The sequence below is a fragment of the Mustela lutreola genome, chromosome 15 (genome assembly GCF_030435805.1).
Source record: "Mustela lutreola isolate mMusLut2 chromosome 15, mMusLut2.pri, whole genome shotgun sequence".
Classification (NCBI taxonomy): Eukaryota; Metazoa; Chordata; class Mammalia; order Carnivora; family Mustelidae; genus Mustela; species Mustela lutreola.
Genome location: NC_081304.1, coordinates 10,640,983 through 10,666,266, shown reverse-complemented (window position 1 = coordinate 10,666,266; position 25,284 = coordinate 10,640,983). Strand labels below are relative to the sequence as shown.

The following is a 25,284-nucleotide window of genomic DNA, read 5'->3' as shown; positions in this document are numbered from 1 at the left end:
AATCCTCCATTTCTGAGTCTGGTCTACTCAGTGAGGTGGAAGTCTGAGCTCACGGCAGCCCACGCCCCCTCACTCAGCTTCATTCCTTGCATGGAATTGTTCTGTGCTTCTCTGGTTTCCTTGGGGGGGTGGGGGTGGTGGCTCTGTCTACCATGTTGCTGCCTCTCCCCTAGCCATAAGCAATGCATGACGCATGGATGACCCAAGACCCTAGAAAGGTGCCTGGCCCATCCCAGGAATTCAACAAATATTTTGCTGAATAAATTCAAGATCTCTGGTTTGGTTAATTTAAGATTATCACCTACTTTTTCCCTTAGACCGGGGGGCTTTCCTCTCCCATTAGGTGAGAAAAAAAGCATCTACACATTGTAACTTTGATAAAGTTAGCTTAAGACACATAAAAAGCAGAACTTCCTCTTTAACCCTTCAAGAAATGAGAACTAGCCCCCATCCCCCCAACCCCCAGTAATGAATTTCAGGTTCCTGGAAAATCACCCACCTGGATCATTTCTGCCTAAAAAACTTTGCCATCTTCTCTTCAGTTGCAAAGGCAATCTTACCTCTAGCCAGCCAAATCACCAACCAATTCTCCAAGCGAGAAAAGTGTTTTGTGTTGTTTTTGTTTTTAAAATGGAGGTGTGTGTGTGTGTGTGTGTGTGTGAGGGTGGGTAAAACGTCTCCACGCAGGGACAACAGGTGCTGCCCTGCAAACACGAAACAGCCAAGCCGACCTTCTCAGCGAGCCAAATGCTTTTCAGCTAACCTAATGTTCTTCAACTGTTGCTTCAGGGGCTTTTCGGTAACAAAAAATGCTCCCTCGCCTTGGCCCTGCCGGTTTTTGGCCGCATCACTTACTACGGACTGCGTGTCTGACTTGTTTATCTGGGCGCACCCAGTCATCTCGCTCAGCGACCCAAGCGACCACATTTCCTTAAATCAGAGCCCCGTGGACTCTGCTCGGAACTACATTACCCAGCGGCCCCCCGCGCCCTTCGCAGGAAGGACGTCTGCGCACTAAGATACTCAGTTCCAAGTTTGGAGCTTTTAGCTGCCAGCCCTGGCCCATCATGTAGCTGCAGCACAGCCTTCCCTAACGTTGCAACTGGGGGAAAAATCACTTTCCAGTCTGTTTTGCAAGGTGTGCATTTCCATCTTGATTCCCTGAAAGTCCATCTGCTGCATCGGTCAAGAGAAACTCCACTTGCATGAAGATTGCACGCCTGCAGCTTGCATCTTTGTTGCAAAACTAGCTACAGAAGAGAAGCAAGGCAAAGTCTTTTGTGCTCCCCTCCCCCATCAAAGGAAAGGGGAAAATGTCTCAGTCGAAAGGTAAGAGCCTATTTGCATTACTTGCAAAAATGCAAAGGGTTACGCATGCATTTATGAATGCATGGATGCAATTTTCGCCTGGCGATTGCATTTTTAAGTTTGAGGTTTTCCACAGCTCAGTTGCATTTCCTGTTTAGTATGTGTCTTTTTTTTGCAGACACAGAGAGTTCCTGTAAGGCAGGGCTTGCAGTTCAGCTGTGCATTGACGTTATTTGCATTCTTCTGCTAGGATTACTGAGCTCTTTTTGCCTTTTGCACAGTCAGGAGAGATAGAGCAGGTTGGTAGCGTCTAAATGTGCAGTGCTTTATATAATTGTAAAATTCTTTAGTATGCACACACATTATAAGTAATTTTATGTGCAACAGGAATACAAACTTTTAAAAAGTCCGTAGGTGCCGGTGAAAGGTAAAAGTTGAGTTAAACTAGTCGGAAATTAATGTAATCTTATATTCCTTTGGGAATAAAGCGTTGCGGTGCCCGTTTTTAGCTGAATTTTCATTGATACCGCTTTGAACATTAAGCAACTTTTGATTTTTAAAGGAAGTAGAGGTGAAGTGTGAATAATAGCATATTACCAAAAAAGCAGACGAGAAGTCTTTCTCTTCTGAGATTTTGCACTGCACACCAATTGCTTATTGGCTCGCAGTATTTAGAAGCAGCAGCGAGGACATAGATGTTTTATGTCTCCCCATTTAGGAGATGCTTTGCATCTGGGGGGGCAAATATGGGGAGAAAAACTGTACTTTTAAGCATTACACCAACATGGGGGGAATGCACCATTTCGTTGAAAATCATAATGAAATCTTTTAAACGTGTAATTATGTGTATTTGGACAGCTATAATAGGTCAGAAATTCAGGGTTATTGTTGTTTTTAATTTTTTTCTTTTTCCAATTTTTTTTTTTTTTTTAAACACAGTTGTATTTTGCAGGCTTAATGTGATACTGGAGAGGGGATTTAAAAAATTCCTGACATGGCACCAGAGAACTGAGGGGGTGCTGTCAGGTGCCTCTAGGACCCTAAGTCACTACTTGTTTCAGAACAAATCCTTCACTATAGAGAAAGCGTATGCCATGTGAGAATGTGTGGAGGGAAGAGGTGGGTTAGGGATAGGTGAATAAGGCTACCAGGGACACTACGTGCATGGGTAAGACCCAGTGAAATTAAAGTGTCTCATAAGCTTTCTGTTTTATTTTTTTATTTTTTGGATTTTGTTGAATTCTACCTGATGGGAATCACACATCTCTAGACCAAGAAGGAAGTGATATATGTTCTCGGGAGTTCAAAGTAGGACTGTGTTTTCCCTGACCATGAGGCAAGAATGGGAATTTGGAAAGCTCAGAGTGCTGAAGAACCTAGGAACAGGCATTATGAAGTACAGGTGTTCCTTAGTAGAGGGGAAACCTACGGTCTCCTGAGCAGAGACATAAACGGTCTCCTGAGCAGAGACATAACAGCTTAGAATGGGCATTCCAGGCTTTGAGGTATTAAAGAGCTGGCATCTAGTTACTTTGTATTTGATTTAATAGATGTATACATATGTATGTGTATGTACGTATTAGTGTATGTACGTAATATATATATAGTGTGTGTATATATATTGTATGTGCGTGTGTGTGTGTGTGTGTGTGTGTGTGTATTGCATAAGAATAGGGGGCATACAAAATATTTAAAATGTACTTGTCTCCTTCAAGGAACTTACCATTTATAAAGCATGTGTGCAAATCATTATGATACAAGATAATTGCATAGATAGTGAAAAGAAATGGCCCAGTTGGGAGTTTAGAGATGGTAGTGATCTCTCTGGGAGATAAGAAGGTTTCATGAAGAAGATGGTATTATAGTGATCTTATCTATGGACCTTAGGGTCTAAAGTAAATCAGGTTCCTTTTCTACTTTTTTTTTTTTTTGGCTCACTCTGAAGGTAGCTCTGTCCCAATAGAGCTGAGTTGGGAAACTAGAAGGCACTAGCATGGCACACCTCCATGAAGAGTGTGCCCATGGTAGATCAGCTACTGGTGGTTCCTCAAATCAGTTCCTAGTTAGCCAAATGATTTTCTTAATTGAGTCCTCTTTGGAAGGTACATCTGGTGCCAGTGTTCCTGTCCAAAAGGAAGATTATCGATACAAAGAAGTGATGATCATTTCAGAAATGGCATGGGATCCTTGGCTTGGATATTGAGTGTGGAATTGGCCTAATTCGGCTACGGTAGTCTCAAGGGGCCAAGACATTTTTTGCAGTACCAAACTGCTTTGTAATACTACAACCAAATGGATTGGGAGTTAAAAGTGAAAGGTGGATACAACCTCATGGTATTGAAGAATTTAACCACGTGTTCAATCCAAAGGACCTTTACAAACTTTCTAGATCACTATAATTCGGTCTCACAGACCTCTAATTTAAGGCAGAGCAGAGGCAAAGGAATTACAGACTCCCTGGGAGCTGGAAGGACCGGGCTGCTTCTTTCCAGCCTTACCAACAGTGAGATTCCGAGAAAGAATTTCTTAAAAAGAAATTTTGTTTTCCACAGTTGTAACTTTAGGTGGTATGCTTTTCAGCTTGTTTATATTAGCTGTCTGGGGTTGAGCTGACATTTTTCAAATATTAAAGTGGTAGAATGCCTTTTGAGGAAATCTGAAATGTAAGTTAACAGGAAGGGCACCCAGAAAGTGCAGGAATTCCTGCACATTACAGGAAGACAAGCTACAGGAAAAATGTGTCATCTACATTCCCCGGGAGAGAAAAACTATTGTTATTAGCCATGATGATTTGAGAGAGGGAGGTCCGGAGGTCCGGCATCTCCCTGTTCACCTGAAAATACAGACCAAGTCTGACTCTGTAAGAAAGGCACTCTCTCTCCCTTCTCCCTCTTTTCACCTTTTAAAAATATCAGCTTCCCTTAGTTTAAGACAGTACTAGGTAAATCGTGTTGGAGGAAATGCACGGAAGGCATAATTCAAAAGTATGTAGGAGTGGGGCAGACACTCCTAGGGGCTCTTTTCATCTGTAATTCATTCCACCCTGGGAAATGAAATGTGTAAATTTCTCATTCTGTATAAATTCCTTTGTTAGGTTGTACCAGACAGACTTGTCATGCTTAGCCTGTAATCTGAGCCAGGATGTTTTATAACCCCGTACATCTCAGGACACAAAATCAGAATAGGTACCTTGGGTTTCCCCGAGCTTGTTTTGTGTCGGTGTGGCATTCAGCACTTCACAGCCCGCTGAGTGTCAGCTGTGGGGGTTCTGAGGGGCTCTTGTGGTGGTCCATTTGATGCTGGAGTTACAAAGGGCTGAGATTTATCTCATTGGAACTACTTTCTAGTATTTTAAAATCTGAAAGATCTATAAGGAATATTTTTAGAACCAAAGGAAAAAGTACACACATAGCACTTGTTCATTATAGAAACGTTTAAAAATAAAGGAAAGGAATGTAAGATTCACTAGTGACCACAGCATATATTTGGGCTTATATCCTTTTGGACTTTTTTTTTTTTAATGGTCCCTGTATATGTGTATGAGTAAATGTAAAGTGTGTATAGACCTAATGCCTATTTAGTTACCTTTTGTTTCACTTACCAATATACTGTGAGATATTTCCAAGTGAATATATCTACATATGTGTGTATATGTGTGTGTGTGTGTATATATATATATATATATATATATATATATATAATTTTTTTTTTTTTTTAAAGAAGGAGGGACAGAGGGAGAGAGAGAATCTGAAGCAGGTTCCATGCCCAGTGTAGAGTCGAGGCGAGGCTTGATCTCATGACCCTGAGATCATGACCTGAGTGGAAACCAAGAGTCTGGTGCTTAATCACCTAAGCCAACCATATGCCCCGCCAAGTGAATGTATTTTTCTACATTCATAATATTCAGTTGTCTTTGGTTTACTTCAACAGAACCTTTCTGTTTATTCACTTTCAATATTATGAAGTTACCATGAGGGTCAGCTCAGCTTGTATGTTATTCTGTAGACTGTGGCCTTAGACGAAATCCCAGGTTCTGGATATCAAATTCTTCCCCATTGTCGTTTTCTGTTCCACCTTTTAAAAATAGATTTCTTCTATTATAAAAATGATATACACTCATTGCAAACAAAATTCAAGCCAAAGAGAATTTCATAATAAGAAAAGCAAAAATCACTTCAACTCATACCATCCAGAGCTAATTACTGGTGACTTTTCGGTAAACATCTCCTTACATGTGTACACACATACGTGAGTGCACACATACACGTAAGTGCTATTTTGCACGCGATAGATGATAGTTTGCAACTTGCTTTATACTCTGCCATGTGTCGTGGGATCTTTCCCTATTCACACACGTTCACTTACCCCATTCTTTTAAACAGTTGCTTATTTTAATTTGTAAGGATGTAGCTGTTTAATTAATCTCCAGGTAGACGTTCATATAGTTCTTTTTTTTTCCCCCAGCTATAAGCAATATTGGAATAAATGCTATGAACATACATTTGTGCATTTGCCCAATTATGTCTTTAAAATGAATTCCTAGAAATGGAAGTGCTAGGTCAGAGGGCATGGACATATTGCCAAATTGCCCTCCAGAGACCTAACACGAATTCTTATTCCCATCAGTGTCTGGGAGTTCTCATTCTCTGGTTTAAGCATCGCGGTAAATATTACCAAATAAATTGCTGTCCAGAAAGACCATGGCTACTTTTCCTTCATCCTAGGTCTCATAATTTGAAAAAAAAAAAAAAAAAAAACAACCCAAAAAACTTTGCCAATTTGATTGCATTTTTTAGTAAAAAAAAAAAAAAAAGAGAGAGAAAGTTGAAATCCCCCCCTTTTTTTGACATTTGTGCTTTATGTGTTTGAGTTTTTCTCGTAAAATGTATGTTGAAGTTTTAATTTGGGGATCAAATTATTTCCAGAGTTAGGACAGAACATTCCAAAATTGCAAAGCTTAGGTAATCACGGGTTGAGAGTTGGGTCCCATGTGTCTCAACTGTTTAGTTCCCTGGTGAGTTCTAATTTTAATTTTAACCCAAATGTCTTAAGTAAACGTCACATATTTCATAAATTCATTTTGTTATACTTTTATAGCTATCTAGAACCATATTAAAAATAAGGAAAAAAAAGGATTGATCTGGTTAAAATTCTAGTCTGGAAAATGACTTACTTCTGGACAATTTCTGCATTTTCCGGTAATCTCTATAGGCAAAAGTAGCTTTTCTTTCGTTTCATAAATAATTCTTGCCTAGCACCTGGCTGTGTTCTATGCACTGTTGCAGAAAAGTTGCCTTTTTATTTTTAAGCCCCATGTGCAATCATGCGCATCATGAAAGTGGTTTAGTTTGTGAAATTTGTTGGAAGAACTAAGGCTGTGGTCGACTTTGATGACATCCCAAATTATAGGACAATCACAAGGTCTTATCATAGCCTTCTTTCGTGAACTTGCTTATTTATGTATCCTGATATTCAGTGATAGAATTTAGAGCTAGGAAAGGAGTTTTGTCGTCTAATCAGCTTCTTTTACAAATGAGTAAACTGAAGCTTTGCAGGAAAGTGATTTGCCTGTAGACAGCCAGAGGTGGAATTTAGTCCCCTGATTCTCTGTCCCAAAGTTCTTTTCACTAAACAACATGCAAAGATTAGCAGTACACATGTATAAAGCATTTTTTTTCCCCTTCAGAATCTTTTTAGTATATTTCACACTTCTGTTTTGTTTTGTTTGTTTTTGTGGGGAGCATGCTGGCAAAAGGGGCTGACAGGCCAAACAGTAGGGGTACTTTTCCTGTACTCAAGAAATGGCGATACATGAATCATGGTGGTGGGGCTTCCTCCCAGTTCTCTGCCAGGGGATATTTTGCAAATATTCTCATTTTAAATCCCGGTGCTTACACTCCACAGCTGCAAGTTTTAACCACTATAATTGTTATTTGCCTTTTATGGACGATCTCTGAAAGCCCCTGCTGGGTAACTAACAGCTCTTCTTGTAGATCTTTGTGTCTCCACCTCTCTTAGCATTGTGCTGATAAATAATAAGTGCTCAATAAATGTCCGACCGGAGTATTTTTAATCAGTGGGGGGTCTCTATCACTTTCCTCCACATTTCATCAGAGGTTTGGGGTAATTAAATTATAAGGTAATTTTCTTCCTCTGTTGCCTTGTTAGATGCCCGTTAGATCTTTGCTTCATTATTTGGAAGTAGCAAGAATAGCATAAATGACAATTTAGATGGTTGAAGAAGTGTCATCTCTCCCACCGATGTTCTCTAGACAGATGGTCTATCCTCGGCTTCTTCTTTTAAAAATATGTGGAACTGGGGCGCCTGGGTGGCTCAGTGGGTTAAAGCCTCTGCCTTCGGTTCAGGTCATGATCCCAGGGTCCTGGGATCGAGCCCCGCATCTGGCTCTCTGCTCAGTGGGAAGCCTGCTTCCCTTCCTCTCTCTCTGCCTGTCTCTCTGCCTACTTGTGATCTCTCTCTTCAGGATCCAATGAGATGGGACAAGAGTGAATGGCTCCCATCCTGTGCTGGTCTCAACAGCTCTTTGTAAGTTACCTCAGCACTTGAGCCTCTGAAGGGTTGTCAGGGTTACCCTGAAAGTTTTCAACAGCTGGCGGCTCAGTGACAAAACAGGGAATTCTGCAAGGGTAACCCCCACATGCAACAATTCCCCACTTCCTCCTTACCCACCCCTGATGTCCATGCTGCCCCCCCTTCTGTCCTGGGATTGGTTTTTGCCCTGTCTCCTCATAGGGTCTTCCTTTCCTGAGCTGGTCCCTACAGTTGCATATGCGGCCCATAAAACCCCTTTCTGCAATGAAAGGATATTCAGGTTATAACCTAGTCACATGAAGTCTATCAAAGCATTGTAGTGGAGTCAAGTTCAGTTGTGAGTTGAAGCATTAAATAGACCCTTGCTGGATAGCCCATTGTCTGCTTTATATTTGAGTCTCTTTATCCCTCCTTAAGTTGGATAGTTGGATTGGGATCAACCTTTTTTTTTTTTTTTTTTTAATAGCTGTAGGTCTAGATGTGGATCTCAGCCCACACCCCAACACCCCGTGCGATCCTTATCCTCAACCTCATCTATTATGGGAGTGACTTTTCACGTGTTATGCCTTTGAACTTCACATACATTCTTTGGGGATAATTCCCATTACTGTTAATTTACAAATGGGGAACTGAGGCTCAGGTGAGTTAACGACGTGCCTGCAGCTGGACCAGTAAGCAGCAGAGGCAGGATGCAAAGACAAGCCTGTTTGACCACAGGGCCCATGCTCATTCTCAGGGAAGTTGAAAACTGTCGCTTCACCTGTGTTTAAGGATAGCCCATGAGCTAAAATGGGAAAAACAACCCCAGAGAGTAATATTTTGTGACACATGAAAATCATATAACATTCAAAGTCAGTGTCTACAAATAAAGTTTTATTAAGACACAGCTGTGCACATGCATTTATGTGTTGTCTGGGATGGCTTTTACCCACAACCCCCCCCCCCCCCCCCCCGCACCCCCAGCAGTGGTAGAGTTGAATAGTAGTGATGGAGACATTATGCCCCACAGAGCCCCAAATAGTTACTGTTTGGCCTTTTTCAAAATACATTTACTGACCTTGCCCTTTATGACTTATTTCAACCAAGTAATGGAATCTTTTCATGATGGGGCTTCCATATTACATTCCTCTTTGGCTTTAATTGGAGGTTGTGAACCTGGGCAACTACTCCACCAGCGACCTCTGAGGCCCAGCCCACAGGAAATGTCTGAGTGGTGCTTCTCCTGGTTATGGGATTTGTAGGCCATTGCTCATTTCCGCCGAACTCAGCTACCGGTCTCCGGCAGCCCATCCTGGGGTCCTTTCCCCTCAGCTGCACTCTTCCTGTTTGCTCCAGATTTCTTTTCTTCATTGCCCCTCCCACTGAGAAGCTGTTCATTCGTTCTTCCCCTGCTCCTTTCCTTCTCCCCTTCCTGATCACACTTTTTGTTGAAAAAGCTGATAAAGTACAAGCAATTTCTCACTGCCATGGTTGCCTGGCTTTGTTGATTCTGATCATGAGCCAGCCCAGAAGGTCCATCGTTTTCTTTTGCGAGAGAGAAGATGGAAGCTTCCCTCTGGGTGTAGGATCTTACACATCTTCCCCAGAGAGCTTTGCACTTATCATCGCCTGCGAAGTTAGAGCTGGTGTATCGCATGGACTCTCCCACCTCTGGGGGGACACTTTTGTTTGGGGAGTGAGTATCCTTTGGCTTACAGAGTCGCTTAAACTATGGGTATTATGTGTATGGAGGAAGGAGGGTCCAGGGAGATGTTCTGCAAAGGGAGGGACGAGGTGTGGATGGAAGCTAACGGGAGACAGAGTCGCTTCAGTAGGATGAGCCTAGATTCGCTCACCATATCCAGAGTGAGGTAAGCTTAAGTCACATACGGGGGAGGGCTACAGTTCTTACTCTTCTAGATGGTAGCAACGCTGCAGATTCTTTCTGTATTCCAGAAGCTGTGCTTAACCATCGATCTGAATTATCTGAATTATGTCCTTGTCCCCTTACTAGGGTGTGATGAGGTGATGCCCCATTTTGTATATGAGCAAACTGAGGCCAGAGAGGTCAAGGAACTTGCCTTAGATGGCACGGTTGACAGCACAGCAGTGGCTTTAATCAAGGTCTGTCTGACCCGAGAACCTGAGCTCCTGGCTACTCCACTTGAGTTAAGTTACCCCATAGTACATTTATGAACCCATTACCCAGAAGACAGTGTTGGTGGTAGAAAACATGTGTGAATTTGCATACACCAGGGCTGGGTATGATAATTAGGAGGGGCTGTCCAGAGGTTCCTTTTGACTTGTTCCTTTAAGCCTCTGTTGATCATGGGATAGCAAGTCTGACTCATTCTGAGTGTTAAGGTTGAATTCCAAGTACAAAGTATCCATGAGTAGAAGGAAGCTGGTTACAACTGGTCTACTGATAGATACTGTACAGACAGGAAGTTACTGTTAAACATCAGCAATGAATATTGATTCCATTACCTGTCTTACAGGCTGTAATGAGGCAGCTCCAAACTTTAGGTGTTTCCCTGCACCTCTCAGTTAAACTTTTTTTTAAACAGTACTAAGAACATGACCAGTTTGGCACCACCATACCTAAGAAGAGGCCTATAATTCCTTTGTGGCTTAGTGATTTCCTGTATTCCTGGTTATTTCTCTGTAAAGGTAACAAGTGTCGTTTCCTTGAAATTGCGAGTGAGCCTACCTGTCCACTGCTTTCCTCTTGTACTGGGTGGTGTGGAGGAAACTAGAATTCTCTCTTTTTGTGGTGGAGGAGGCAGCTGGGGGAGTGGGGAATCAACGCTCTCCGTCAACTTTTCTTTCCTGCCAAAGCAGGACAGTCACACCTATGTTTCAGTCGTTTCCTAGGGATCCCATGCAGAAGCCATGGGGATAGATGGTCTGGATGATGAGTGACAAGTCATTTATTCCCTTCCCCCATCCTCCCCGCTCCAGTCCGACATGGGAGGAATGGGTTAGAGATAAGGGTCAGGCTAGACTCTGAAGAACCAGCAGAAACAGAATGGTAAAGAGTATGGGGGTTCTTTTGGAGTGAAGGTGTGGAAACAACCTCTCTGTGGTATTTGAAATCGTAATAACCATACTCCTCCAGCTTTCTGGACTCCTTCGTGTGCCCCAAACTCTGTTGCCATTTGAAAAACATAATCCCAGAGACTCTGAACATGCCTATAGGGAGAGCTCGTATAAGCTCGTATAACTCAACCAGTAAAGTTGGGATCGATGGTTCCATGTAAGACACTGAGCTCGTGGAACTAGACAGAGGAGCACCAACCGTGCCCTGGTCTTCTACTTACTCCCTATGAGCCTTGAAAAATCTTCTTATCCTCTAGCTTTTGTTCCTTTACCAGCTAAATGGAGAGACCGACATTCCTTCCCAGGATTGTTATGAAAATTAGGGAAGTTTATCTACATCATGTGTTTTGGCCAGTGCCTGGAATCATTTCTTCAACAAATATTTATTGGGCACGCTGCTGGGTTTGAGGCATTGTGCTGTGCCAGGCTCACTGTGAACATAAATTTGCTCCCTTCTTCCTTTCTTTCTAGCCCTGAGAAGCTTATTGCCCAGTAGGAGGTTAAGAAAAGCACAGAAGTGTGTAGACTGGAAGCTAGAATCCTAGATATGCCCAGAAGAGTCAGGAGGTCCAAGGGATGAGAAGGGGCTCAGGGGAATTTTTACAGTGAGTGTGCAAGTATCAACATGAATTTCAGAGCTGATGAGGAAATTGTGCCCGGGATCCAAGGTCTGGATGGAGAAGGAATCTCGCTTGACTTCAAGAATCCAGGGGCACTAAGAGATTGTTCATATATGCACAACAGTTCCTTAGAAGAATAAAAAAGAGATATCCAAGCAAAATACCCAAAGCTTAAAAGACCTCATTTGTATTTTCTAAGAATTTCCTTTTTCTTACCAAGCTATATACTACTCTTATTACTTATGATCACAATAAGTTAATAAATGAAATATATCCTCTCTCATACTGTTAGAGGGTTTTTTTTTTTTTTTTTTTTTTTTTTTCTTGATTGTGGAAACTCCAGGAAACCCAGAGGTTAATAGTTAAACAAGTATATCATATCACCTGGGTTTATAGGCACACTGTAATTATATAAGCAAGCTGTTGGTTCAATGATCAACGTCTAGCTAAGTCAGGGAATATTTTCCAGAGCATGGCCACAGCTGCAATTTTCATTTTTTATAACCTGCCAACCTGCCTTTTCCATTTCTTAGGGCTTTTCCTTTTTCTAGAATCATCAGAAGTCGGTTAGAGAGGAAAACTGTTCAGTGCACTTCTGAATTTTACTTACCTTATGGGAGGTGTTCCAGAATGTTCTTTGTTTTACCAAAGTTACTCTCTCTAGCAGGATATCGGGTACTGGCAAGAGAGTTCATAAATCTTGTGTGTGGGTATTTTCAATTTCAGAAAAATTCCATTTAAAAGATGATTATACGGAAACAATTGATAGGTTCAATTAACTTATCTTTCATTATCTTGGTTTAAAAAACACAGTGACCTATAGCTCTGAAGCTCCCAGTGTGTTCTTTCTCAGTGTGACCAGTACGTAGTCACCTGCTTTCTCCTCAGTGACTTCATTCAGCTCAGGGTCAGTAAAGTGGTGGAGGCGGGTGGGTGGACTCACCTGCCTTCAGAGTCAGGAAAGGGACAGGGCGCTTTTTGCCTCACCTTGCTGTGTGGTTAAGGAGCACGTAAGACCCAGCCAGGTAGACAGGACCTGCCAGCTATGTCATCTCTTGAATGGCTTGCCAAGTCTTCTTGCTTGGGACTTTGTTCCTGAATGAGCTTCCATTTTTATAGGTAAAGTAGAAAAAAAAATACAGATTTAATTCTGGAGTTGATTTAAGTGTGAGATTGAGGGACACCTGGGTAGCTCAGTGGTTAAGCGGCTGCCTTCGGCTCAGGTCATGATCCCCGGGTCCTGGGATCCAGCTGGCAGAGAGCTCCTTGCTCAGCAGGGAACCTGCTTCTCCCTCTCCCTCTGCTTGTGGCTCTACTTGTGCTCTCTGTCAAAAAAAAAAAAAAAAAAAAAAAAAAAAAAAAAAAAAAAAAAAGGTGAGATTCAGAGATCCTGATACATTAGGGTTAGAGAACTTTTCCCATCCCCAATTTCAATCTTTTTTTTTTCCCCCCTGATGTGATCTGGCTAAGGAAAAGAGAGTCAGTGTTGGCTGACTCATGGTTGAGAAGGCTGGGGATGCCGAGGACCATATATTTTTTTAGTTGAATTTAACAAACATTATCGAACCATTAAATTACCTGCCCCTTGCACTGTGCTATGTAAATACCCAGACAAATAGAATTCCATCACTACCCTTGGGAAGCTCTATAGTCTGTGGGATGTAGTCTTTCTCTAGGGCTGCCAGAACAGATAACACAAATTGGGTGGATCACACAATAGGAATTTATTGTCTCACAGCTCTGGAGGCCACGGATCTGAGATCATGGTGGTGGCCAGGTTGTTCTTTCTGAGGGCTGGGAAGAAGAATCCATTTTATGCTTTTCTTCTAGCTCCTGGTGTTGCTGACCATCTTTGACATTCCTTGGAGGCACGTAGATGCCTCGTCACCTGGCCTATGCCTTCGTGTTCATGTGGTGTTTTCTCTGTGTGGGCACCTGTGTCTAAGTATCTCCTTTTTATGATGACACTGGTCGTATTGGATTAAGGCCCCCCTTAATCCCATGTAACCTTATCTTAAGTGATGATAAATGCAATGACCCTATTTCCAAGTAAGGTATATTCGGAGGTACTGGGGGTTTAAGACTTGAACATAACAATTTTAGGGGGACACAGTTCAGCCCATAACATGGGAAGATAAACATGGCGGCACGCTCATGCTCTCCTTGTGATACGCCCATGAGTTCTGTTACAGCAGCAGCCAGGACACCCAGAAAGGTAAATGTTCTTACTCGACCTGTGAAGGAGAAGAACCTTAAACTGGCAATAATGAAACTGGAAATATGGTTCTTCTCAGTAGAATAAGCAAGTACAACAAGAGGCTGGCCATCTGGTCCGTGAGCAGACTACCTGCTCTTCCTTCTGATTTTCTATTGTTAATGACAGACTGGATGCTTCTAAATTGGGGGGTGTTAGCTTGGAAAACACACAACACACACACAGACACACACACGCTGGTGCTGTATTGCTTCCCCACACTGAACTCACGTTTGGGGGTAATGAGATCTACTGAGCACTTGCAGTGGTTGTCACAGGCAGCTTTCTTGGCCAGACACAGAGGTAGTGCACTGACAAGTGGGGGAAGAGGGCATCCTTTCCTTGTACCACATGGTCCTAGTCCTAACGAAACAAAGCTGAAGAGGGAATGGGAATGAGTAAGAACCAAGGCGCTGTAGCCAGGCAAAGCTTATTTTTAGAAAAGGCCTGTAAGCCTTCAAACAACAAAAAAAAGAATTCTACGTGAGTGTTACCAAGCTCTTAAATATTGATTTTTTTTCTTTTTTAAGAGCGACAGCGACCATGCGAAAAGGGGAGAGAGAGGGGCAGAGGGAGAGAGAGAATCTTCAGCAGGCTCCACACCCAGCTCAGAGCCCAACTCAGGGCTTGATCTCAGGACCCTGAGCTCATGACCTGAGCTGAAATCAGGAGTTGGAAGCTTACCCCACTGGGCCACCCAGATGCCCTCTTGAGTATTGATTATTAACAACAGGTCTTTTCAAGTCTGTGTATATGTATTAGGGTTAATAGTCATCTTTATTTTCTTAATGTGGTCAGAGTAGGTTTGGCATCAAATTATGTATGAATGTACTAGGATCCAGCTTGGGTGAGAGGGTCCAGTATGGGATGAAATCGTGAGGGCATGTTGTGGTAGGAAGGCAGGTGGCTGGGGGTAAGGTCGGTGGGAAGGAACTTTTCCAGTTTAGGACAGACATCCATGTCCTGCTGCCCTGTTAGGGTGTTGATGGAGGTATGCTTCAAGTATGGGGGAGGCGGGTGGGCACCCCAGAAAAAAGCTAGAGAAGGATAAAGCATCCCTCAGAGCTCAGTGGGTGGTCGTGGGAGAGGCAGTCCAAACAGCAAAAGACAGGTGGGCAGCAGAAGCGAGGCAGAAAGTCAAGTATTCGATGAGTCAATGTGAAAAGGGAAGAAAGGAATAATAAGCAGGGAGATGGGTTGGAACACAGGGACCGGCGGCTCCAAGGGTCCAAGCAACCAGGGTGCAGAATTCAGGCAGGAGCGGCCGTCGCTTCCCACCCACTTTAGCCCTGCGCGTAAGGAATGACCATGCACCTCACCTGTTTCTCGAAGCCTCGCTGGCTATTGTGTGATGCCCTCACTGGGAGCCGGTGGAGGTAGGGTGTAGAAGGACTTGCAGAAAAAGAGCAGCAGCAGCTAGTTTGAGGCTTGTTTGAAACGAGCCCAGACTGATCTCCATGTCGAGTACCTGTGTGCAGCTCGCAGTGGGACCAACGGAGTCAGAGGAAAACAGGAAATCGTGAATCGGCTGCATCGTCAGGCTCCTTGGTTTGTAGACTGAAGCCAGCTCCTGGTTTTCTGTCTGAGGTTAAGAGGCGAGCACGGGCTTAATGTGAGACAGCAGCCCCGGGTCCAGAGCATTTCCATTCTAAGGCAAAGCTGGGAAGCAGAGATGTTAGGGGTGGGCTGGGTGGGTGGAGGGGGAAAGCTTGTGTGATCTTCTGTCCTAAAAACAACTCAGGGGGATGGAGAGACTCAGTCTTCACTGAAGCCATTGGGCAGTGTCCAGAAACTGGTATGATTTTTGTTCCCTTTGATCCAGCATTTCCGTTTTGAGAACCTACCCTGTAATAACTAGTGATTTTGGAGGGCCTACTATGTGCTTTGTGATAAACACTCTACTTCTTAGCTCTAGTTTTCATAAAAACCCGAGAGCGGAGTCAAAGTATCCCCAATTTACAAAGGAGGGAATTGGACCGCAGAATTAATAACCTGCCCAAGATCAGAGAGTTTGGGCTTGCAGAGCTGGGATTTGAATCTAGTTCATTTAAATTCCAAAGTTCGTGTTTTTCACTATGTAACTGCCATGGCAGAAGAGTGAAAAATAGGAACATGCTACTATGTAATAATAAAGGGACAGCTTCAGTGGCAGATACCTACCTGATACGTCGTAGGTTACGGAGACAGCAGTAATGTGAATGGGAAGACCGTTAAGACCCAGGAAGAGTGGCTATAGATCTGTGGAGTGATTACACGGATATGTAAGTGTTTGTGTCTTTGTATTTTATTTGATCTCATGTCAAAATGTTTTTATTAGGGAGAGTTTCACTGAGTCTAATTGTAGGAGGTATCGTTGAGCCTGGGAAGAACTAAGAAAGTATTTTCTGACTCTCTCTCTGCTTGCTCTCCCTTTGAAAGGGCGCTCATTCTGTTTTTCTTGGGAGGGTTCTTTTCTGTTTTGCCCCTCAGACTCACCAATAGGCCTATTGTTTATTACTTTTTAAAAAAGATTTTATTTATTTATTTGACACAGAGAGAGAGAGAGAGAGAGGAAGAGAGATCACAAGCAGGCAGAGAGGCAGGCAGCGGGAGTGGGGTGGAGAACCAGGCTCCCCACTGAGCAGAGAGCCTGATTCGGGTCTCGATCCCAGGACCCCGAGATTGTGACCTGAGCCGAAGGCAGAGGCTCAACCCACTGAGCCACCCAGGTGCCCCTGGTTTATTACTTTTTAATTTAATTTTTTTTTTTAAGTAGGCTCCATACCTGGCATGGAACCCAATGTGGGGCTTGAACTCATGACCTTTGAGATCAAGACCTGAGCTGAGATTAAGACTGAGCCACCCAGGTGCCCCTCTGCACATAGTTCAAAAGTGCTACTAGCCCTGTATCTATATGACTTTGTGATTTCAGTACCCATTGTTTGGCTGGTTACAGTCTTGGGTCTGAGATCAAATTCTCTATCTTGCTAAGGAAAAATCTTCACTGTGATAAAGGGTAGCTGTGGATTGGCGGACCCTGAGTCAGGCGTCTATCCCTGGGGCCTGAGGGCAAAGCATGGGGGCGCTGCTACTTAGAGGTGCTGTAAGCCTGGGTCATCTGAGCAGGGGGCCTAAGTGAGACAGAAAAATGGGTTGACTTAGTAAGCACACGGGTAGAAAATACAGGAGGAAATGAAAACAAGGAATATGGCCACCGGGGCTTTCATGGGAGTGAGGTTCTGACCGTATAGGTGACCTGTGGTGTTTCAATCATTCTTCTTATAACAAGTCATTATAAATTTGCCTACCATTAATAATAAGGAACTTAGTTAACGAGGAAGGAGAGACGTCTGCTCAGAGCCTCTTGTGGTCTGTGAGTGGAAGAGACTCAGACCCTCTACGCGGCCCATCATCTGTTCGGTTGCAAAGGTCGGTTGCCTTTACAAGGAGCAGTAACACCGTCTGGTGAACCAACCGAGTCTGGGCTCTTGGATAGAAAGAACAGCACAGACACGGTACGCGGGTGCTCTCTCTGTTGGCGAAGTGATAAATACAGGGTTTGTTTTCTGATAATGTGCCAGTTGCCCAGGTTTGTGGGACAGAGAGTTTGGGCAATACATACCTGGCAAGGTAGAAGCGGTTTCCAATCATGGAAGGTTGCCTCTAGCAAGGATCCCAGAAATCATCCAGGTTGAACACCTCATTTCATGGATGGAGAGAGTATGGCCAAGCGAGCTTGAGTAACTGAAAAGGTCAAGGTGAAGGCAAACTAGATCTGGAAGACAGATCTCCGACTCCCACACCTGGACTGCTGTTAGCATGCCAGGTGCATCCTGACATGGAGCCAACCTTTGACTCTCTGGTGAGCCCTTCTACTCTTCCTATAAAGACAGAAACTAGACCCCCGAGGCTTAAAGATAAAACACAAACAAGAGCGCCAGGCACAGTGGAAATCAGGACTTCTGTTTATCCAGTGGGGCATCCGATGATTGAGTGGGTCTTGTTCAATCATGCATGCGGCCGTTCATCCATTAATTCATTCTCTGAACATTTATTAGATGCTTCTCTGTGTGGTTCACGGCAAGACACTGGGAAGTGTCCAGAGATATGATTCCTACTTGCAAGAAGCTCAGTTTCTAATGGGGAGCAGATGTGTGGACCTGCATTTATGATGTCCTGATAGCTCAAAGGAAAGTTGATTATCTGCTGAGATCTAGCAAAGGGAATGGGGGAGTCGGGGGTTGGAGTGGAAGTCAAAGCGGACTCCGCTCTGGTCTGTCGGGCAGTTTGAGGTGGTAGGAGTGTCGCGGAAGTCCAGAAGGTCTTCCTTCCAGAAGGAAGTCCAGAAGGTGTGGTTGGAAGGTAGGGGTCATCTCACAGAGTAAGGAGACATGATGTTGGAGACATAGGCAGGGGCCGAGGTACGGAAGGCCTTGCAAATCAGAAGGCATTTGTTGTTCATTGCTTGACTCTGATACCGGGTACCAGGCGCTACTGAGAAAGGGTTTCTTCCAGCAGCTAGATTCATATAATTTTTGTATTTTAGACTCAACTATGCATCTATGTCCCTTAGCAACAGGTTTTGTTAGTATTCTGAGCTCGGTATGAAATGGAGAGCCAAATTAGCATTGAAGAGCTTTCCTTTGGCACATCTATGACGAACTTGCTTTATCGGTTAGAAAAAGGAAAGACATTAGCCTTTATAGGGAAGAGAGTTTGCCCGGGTTGATTAATATTAGTGGTTTTCTTTACCATTGGATGACTCAACTCATCATGACATTTTGTCAACTTGCACTTGGCTTTGTTCTATAGGGCATGCCTTGAGGTCTGATGATGGAGGTTTTATTCATCTGGGCATGTCTCCCATCCTGCTGTTTTGTTTTTTAGCTAACTAACTTGACTTTCCTGCCTGCCAAGACCCCAGGAGCTTGCTTCCCCTGGCTCTATTGCTTCCTCCATGAGGTCAAGTGCGTGCCGCTCCCATAGGAGGGCCTGCCGTTCTGGAGGTTTTCTGGAGCAGAAACCCCAGCCTGTGTAATCTAGAGCTGGAGATTCCAACTGTCTGGACTTTGGAACTCAGACTTGATCCTTAGGGAGAGGAATGCTCTCTGGTTCCAGAGTCTCAGGAAAGTGCAGGAGGGAGTACCCAGGTGGTGATGGAAAGCGAAATCAAACCTGAGGTGGTCTTTTCAAATTTCATAAGCAGCCAGTATTATTTCTGTGTCATTTTTCAACTCTAAAAAAAATTTATTTATTTGAGAGAGAGAACCCTAGAGTGTGCTCACGTACATGCGCACATATACACACGCATACAAGAGCGGGAGGAGGGGCAGAAGGAGAAGCCGACTCCCCACTGAGCAGGGAGCCCCACGTGGGGCTCAATCCCAGGATCCTGGGATCATGACCTGAGCCGAAGGCAGATGCTTAACTGACTGAGCCACCCAGGTGCCCCTAAACTTTTCTTTTCTTTTCTTTTCTTTTTTAAAAGATTTTTATTTATTTATTTGACAGATAGAGATTACAAGTAGGCAGAGAAGCAGGCAGAGAGAGAGAGGGAAGCAGGCTCCCTGCTGAGCAGAGAGCCCGATGCGGGACTCGATCCCAGGACCCTGAGATCATGACCTGAGCCGAAGGCAGCGACTTAACCCACTGAGCCACCCAGGCGCCCCTAAACTTTTCTTTTTTAACTTAGAATTTCCCGAGTGTGTATCCATGGCCTTGCATAGTTCTTAGCAACAAACCTAGCAACGAATCAGAGAAAAAAAAAATGAACTGGTTATCTGTATTTTTTGTTGGCTTTGAGATCTCATCTACCTCATCTAACTTGCTTGGGCCTCAGTTTCCTCTCCTGGTAACTGAACGGTCACTACATTCTGTTGATTTTAGGAAATGCCTGATTTGCCTGGGAAGATGCATTAAGGCTGAAGCATGGGGAGCATACAGAGATATGGTACAAATACAGAAGCATAAAATTAGGATAGGTGACTCTGAGCAGAGGAAGTATTTCACACATTTTTACCTTCCCTCTACTCCTGTCGGGCTCAAGAAAACCATCCACGCTTTTGTCCTTTTGGATAGACGTTTGGAAGAAATTAACTACTTCAACCATACTTTCATCGCCACCTGAGTTTACCTATCACTGGGCCCTTGTTTGTTCTCCAAAATGCATTTATCCATTTTCACTCTAAGAATAAAAGGTAAATAATGGAGGTGGGGGAAGAACTTGGTTCTTCGGGTAACAGTTGTAAAAGCGAGGGTCTATGACGCAGGAGGTCTTTGCAGTTTCCACAGAAAGGACAGAATCAGCTTTATGGGTCGGTGTGAATCCAGCGTTCCTCAAAGTTTAAAAAAAGTCAAAAATGTATTCCAATCATTTGGAATTGATTTGAAAGAAGAAAATAGACGGGTGGCTGCCAGCAGTGTTAGATTGCTCGGCTACCAACAACCCTTGAAGAGAAGTGAACAGCTGTCACACTTCTCTGTCCTCTGTGGGGATTTAGCTTTGGAAAGATAACAAGTTTGCAAATTAACAGATCTCATTTAAACCCCCCCCTTTTCTGCCACTCCAACCCCACCCCCTCTGAGAGCACAGGCCTTTGGTTCTCCAGAAGCAAAGAACATTGGATTCCTCTCTTCCTCACTGTTGGGTATGTCAGGAATCAGGCAGTTTTGCGCTGAGAATGAATGAAGCAGTGCTATCATATTTTTTAGTTTTATGCTAATGACTCCACAATAAGTATTTCTCATATATTTTTAAATTTTTAAAAAAGATTTTATTTATTTATTTGACAGACGGAGATCACAAGTAGGCAGAGAGGCAGGCAGAGAGAGAGGGGGAAACAGGCTTCCTGCCGAGCAGAGAGCCCGATGCGGGACTCGATCCCAGGACCCTGAGATCATGACCTGAGCCTAAGGCAGCAGCTTAACCCACTGAGCCACCAAGGTGCCCCCTCATATATTTTTACAAAAATGACTCAATGTGGATTTCTGCTCTGATTAATTATAGACTGGGAAAAAAAAATCAGAAGAAACGCTTCTATCGCGTTCACTATTTTGTTTGCAGAGCCCAGTGCCTGGCACATAGTGGGTGCTTTAGAAGTACCGTTTGAAAAAGTTCTTTCTTAGCCGCGTGCAGGCTGGGCCTTATGTACACATGGAAAGTGAACTAAGATGGCCTTTGGTGGACTCATTTCTCAAATGAGAACTTGTCATCACATCTGTAACTTTCTCATGTGTCTTCTTTATGCATGTATCTTTTTTTTTTTAATGGTTAAAATATGCATAGCAGAAAACTCACCATTTAAATACTTTCAAAGTATACAATTCTGTGTTTTTTGGGAGTCGCAAGGTTGTGCAACCATCACTGCTATCTAGTTCCAGAACATTTTTATCTCCACAGATGGAAAACAGGCAACCCCCCCCTCCCCGACCAGCCCCTGGCAACCACTAAGCTACTTTCTGTTTCTATGGATTTGCCCCTTCCAGATATTTCCTATGAATGGAATCATACGCTATAGAGCCCTTGGTATCTGCCTTCTTTTACTTAGCATCTTGTTTTCAAGGTTCATCTTTGCTGCAGCACGAATCAGCCCTTCATTCCTTTCTATGGCTGAATAGCATCCCAGTGGATGGGTATATTATGCTTTTTTCCTCTTTTCTGTTTCTCATAAAAAATCTGGTGTCTAGAGAACTTCTTAAGAAGTAAGTAATAAGTTACATCTCAGTCTTCCTAATAGAACTTAAATTAAAACTCATCCCGGGGAGTTTGCATTGTTCAGGCAGAAAACAGCTCCGAAGAAAAGAGTACGTTTCTCATGGTGACATCTCAGGGTTGGGGACAGGAGACACGTTTAGCAGCGAATTACATCCTTGTGAATATCTGACTTCTTGTGAGGCCAAGTCAACCGAAGGCTGTGGGACTGGAAAAGGTGTTGAACGGTAGATGGGCACCAGGGTTCGGGTTTTGGGTTAGCCGTGAGTGAACCGTGTCACCTGTGTCTTCTTGGATGTAGTGTTTTCTGTGCGTTGTTTTGGTCTGATTTCAAGTGAGGCCCCTTGCTAAGCTCTTTTACGAGCGTTATCTCATTTAATCCTCCCCAGAATTGTGTGGTGCAGGTGTAATTTCTCTCTGCATTTGATAAACGAGGAGTCTGTAAATGATGAGTAGGAAGACTAAAAACCACAGCCCAAGTTTCCCTTCTAGTAAATTGTGGGGGCAAAACCCAGACTCATGTCTGACTATCTTTAGCACGAGCTCATAACCAGCATATGGTAGGCCTTGGCAGACTGGGACCCACCGTGTGTTTTCGTACAGCCCAAGAGCTAAAATGGTTTATCTGTTTTTAAGTGGCAAAAAAAAAAAAAAAAAAAAAAAAAAAAATCAAAAGAAGAATATTTCCTGACACGTGAAAATTATACAGAGTTCCAGTTTCTGGCTATAAATAAAGTTTTATTGGAACATAGCCATGTTCATTGGTTTACATATTATGTCTGCTTTCATGCTACGACAGTGTTGAGTTATTGGGACAGAAACTGTGGCCCACAGAGCCTAAAATATCTCCCGGTTTGGCCCTTTATGGAGTACATTTGCTTGTTTCCTCATTTGTAAAATGGAGGCAGGGACAAAATTCAATTAAATTATTCTTCAGGTCCCTTTCAGCTTTCATGTTCTGAGAATGGCAGAGAAAGTTGCTTACATCTGCTTTTCCTTGAGGTCGCCTCTCACTCAACAGAGGAGTTTGCCTCTTCGCTAAAAATGACTGCGCGTCACTCCTGCCGCGGGCCATACATTGATGCCCCGACCTCACATCTCTGTGTCTATCCTGTCCTTGATTCTTCTATTCTGAGTAGTAACAAGATGACCCCTTGTTACATGCCTGTGATGCTCAAGCTCTCAACGGGGCTGTGCAGAAGGCACAGAGATCATAGACGGAAGGTCAGATTTTTTTTTTTTTCCTTTTAGAGATGTGCGGACTGAAATGGGGGGAGGGCACTCGGTGTCTCCAGGACATATCAGTTAGTAAGTTGTGGTGCTGGAATGTGGACCTCGGGTCACCCCCTTTGTGATCCCAGGGTCAGTCCTACTTTTTTTTTTTTTTTTTTTTTTTTAAGATTTATTTATTTACCTGACAGAGAGAGAGAGAGAAAGCGAGAAAGCAAGAGAGGGAACACAAGCAGTGGGAGTGGGAGAAGCAGCCTTCCCGCTGAGCGGGGAGCCCGATGTGGGGCTCCATCTTAGGACTCCAGGATCATGACCTGAGCCGAAGGCAACAGCTTTTAGGTGCCACCCAGGCGCCCCTTTGTATTTTTTAAAATTTTTTAGATTTTTATTTATTTGACAGACAGAGATCACAAGTAGGCAGACAGGCAGGCAGAGAGAGGGGAGGGGGAGAAGCATGACCTGAGCCAAAGGCAGAGGCTTTAACCCACTGAGCCACTAGGCGCCCCTATTCCTACTCTTGACTGATGTTCCCTTTGCCCTCTGTCCACCTAAAGAGATCTCCACATCCCCACTCTGCACTCCATTCCTCTAGGCATACATTCTTCATTTCCCCACCCTTCTTTGTAATGGTCTTTATTGTATTAAGGTTGCATCCTGAGAACAGCATTCCCTTAGGCCAGCTCTACTGGCCATACCTGCCAACTCTACCCCATCCCCCAGCCCCCACCCGCTGTGAGAGTCTCCTCCTCTAGGGTGTGTTCAGGGCAAAAAAGCATGACTTCGATTTGGTTCTGCCTTTTGCAGCTTGTGTAGGCTTGAATATTGTATGTGACTTTACTGAGTGTCCACATCTGTAAAATGGGTTGATGGGTAATCGCAACCACAGAGGCTTGATTTGAGAAAGAAATGAGCTCACTCACCTGTTAGACCTGACCAGGCTTGGTCTTCTCACTATTATCATAAAACAGTATTTTCTATCCTGTTGCCAGGTTCCAAGCCCCAGAATTACCCTGCTGGGCTTTCTAGAGTAGTTCGTGGTTTCTCTCCACCCAGCTGTCCAGTTTGTTTTTTACTCCCTGACGTGTATCGTCTTTAGTCTTTAGCCTCTTTATGTTTATTTTTCTTCAGCTTATCTTACGTTGGTTTGATCACCGTCCCCTCCTTCCCTCCCAGTCCTATGCATTGGTCAGGCCTCCGCTGAAGCGCCAGAGTCTCCTGGGACCGAGTCCTTCTGTCCTGATCTCTTCCTTTCTGAACTTCCTTTGAATGGAGTTGTAGAGCCACGGACCTTGGCAATGAAAGGCATCATGTTTTTCTTCCCACTTGCCCAGGTTAAGTAGCTTTACTAAGGTTATTCAACCTGGCTGTGGCAGGGTCAGCTGCTGCCTCCCCTGTATTGTATAAAATCTCTGAATCATATACACTTTCTTGTATTATTTACCCTTCCGTCAACGAGAGTCAGAGTGCTTTTTCTATAAAGGCTCTGAATTCAAGAAGGACAGATGGTAGAGACCAGTTTTATGCACTTGTATTTGAGAGTGAATGCTTCTTTAGGAACCTTGCTTGCCTTAACCTCGTTCTGGCCCCGGTGAAGGACTTTTGCTTGTCCTAGGAACTCACAATAGGAACAGGATGTAGGGGGTGGGCTGATACTCTTTAAAAAAGGCAGTATAATGGCCACAGGAGAGGTGTCAACAACATAGAAGAAGTAGTGGTTAATGTAGGGGGCATTAGAAAAACTTCACAATGGAAGAGACTTTTGAGCTGGGTTTTGAAGGGTGAATAAGAGTTTGCTAGCAAGAAGAATGCATTTTAGTCAGAATGACGAGCAGAGGAAAAGTGAAGGAGGTTGAACATGCATGTCCTGTTTGGTAAGTTTGTGCTGTTGCCAGGCTGTGTCTGGGACATAGTGTCCCTAGGACATTGGAGGAGAGGCAATAATGGAGGGCGTAACAAAAATTCAGAGGTTGTTTTTTTTTTTTTTTTTTTTTTTTTTTTTGCTAAAAGGTCTACGTTCTAATTCTGGTGCCTCTCTCTCCTTCTGAGAGAGTGGGTCCTAAAACATTTTTAGATAATCCAACCTTCTGGGTTTGTCCTTCTGTATCAGTGAACTCCAGTGTGGTTATTTTCAGGCTCTCCCTCCCCTGTTTTCTCTTCTGACCCTGTGCTTGCCATGTGATGTACATGGTGAATGGAAAGGTTGATACATCATCTGGAAATTTCTGGATGAAATTTCTGGATGAAATCTGGGTGCTCTGCTGGTCTCGGTTGATTTCTTAGTCTTGAGGGTGATTTCTGAATTCATAAGATTTTGTTGTCAGAATGCCCAGAAATGGATTCCTGCTGATCTTGGCGGGAAAGGAATCCACTGGAAGAATTTGGGGGAGGCTCATAAAACCTTCCAGAGGCTCAGAGAACTAGAATCAGAAGCAACAGTGCTGGGGAAAACCCCCAAAATACACCAAAGAAGGGGGCTGGTGCAGACACTACTGTTCCCACCGTGGGGTGTGGATACATAGCTTGTCCCTCTCACTGCTGCGGGACCTGTGGC

The 25,284-nt window shown here is 43.8% G+C and overlaps 1 protein-coding gene across 3 annotated transcripts in view; it reads left to right on the top strand.

The window, feature by feature from the left end:
- The first annotated feature begins 1,020 nt into the window (after nucleotides 1-1,020).
- Nucleotides 1,021-25,284, top strand: part of MAP2K6 (mitogen-activated protein kinase kinase 6) — a 123,587-nt gene continuing 99,323 nt past the window's right edge. For all 3 annotated transcript variants that reach the window (XM_059148343.1, XM_059148345.1, XM_059148344.1), the window contains exon 1: nucleotides 1,021-1,329. In XM_059148343.1, the coding sequence (XP_059004326.1) occupies nucleotides 1,314-1,329 (16 nt within the window). In that variant the 5' untranslated portion in view covers nucleotides 1,021-1,313. The remainder of the gene's footprint in view (nucleotides 1,330-25,284) is intronic.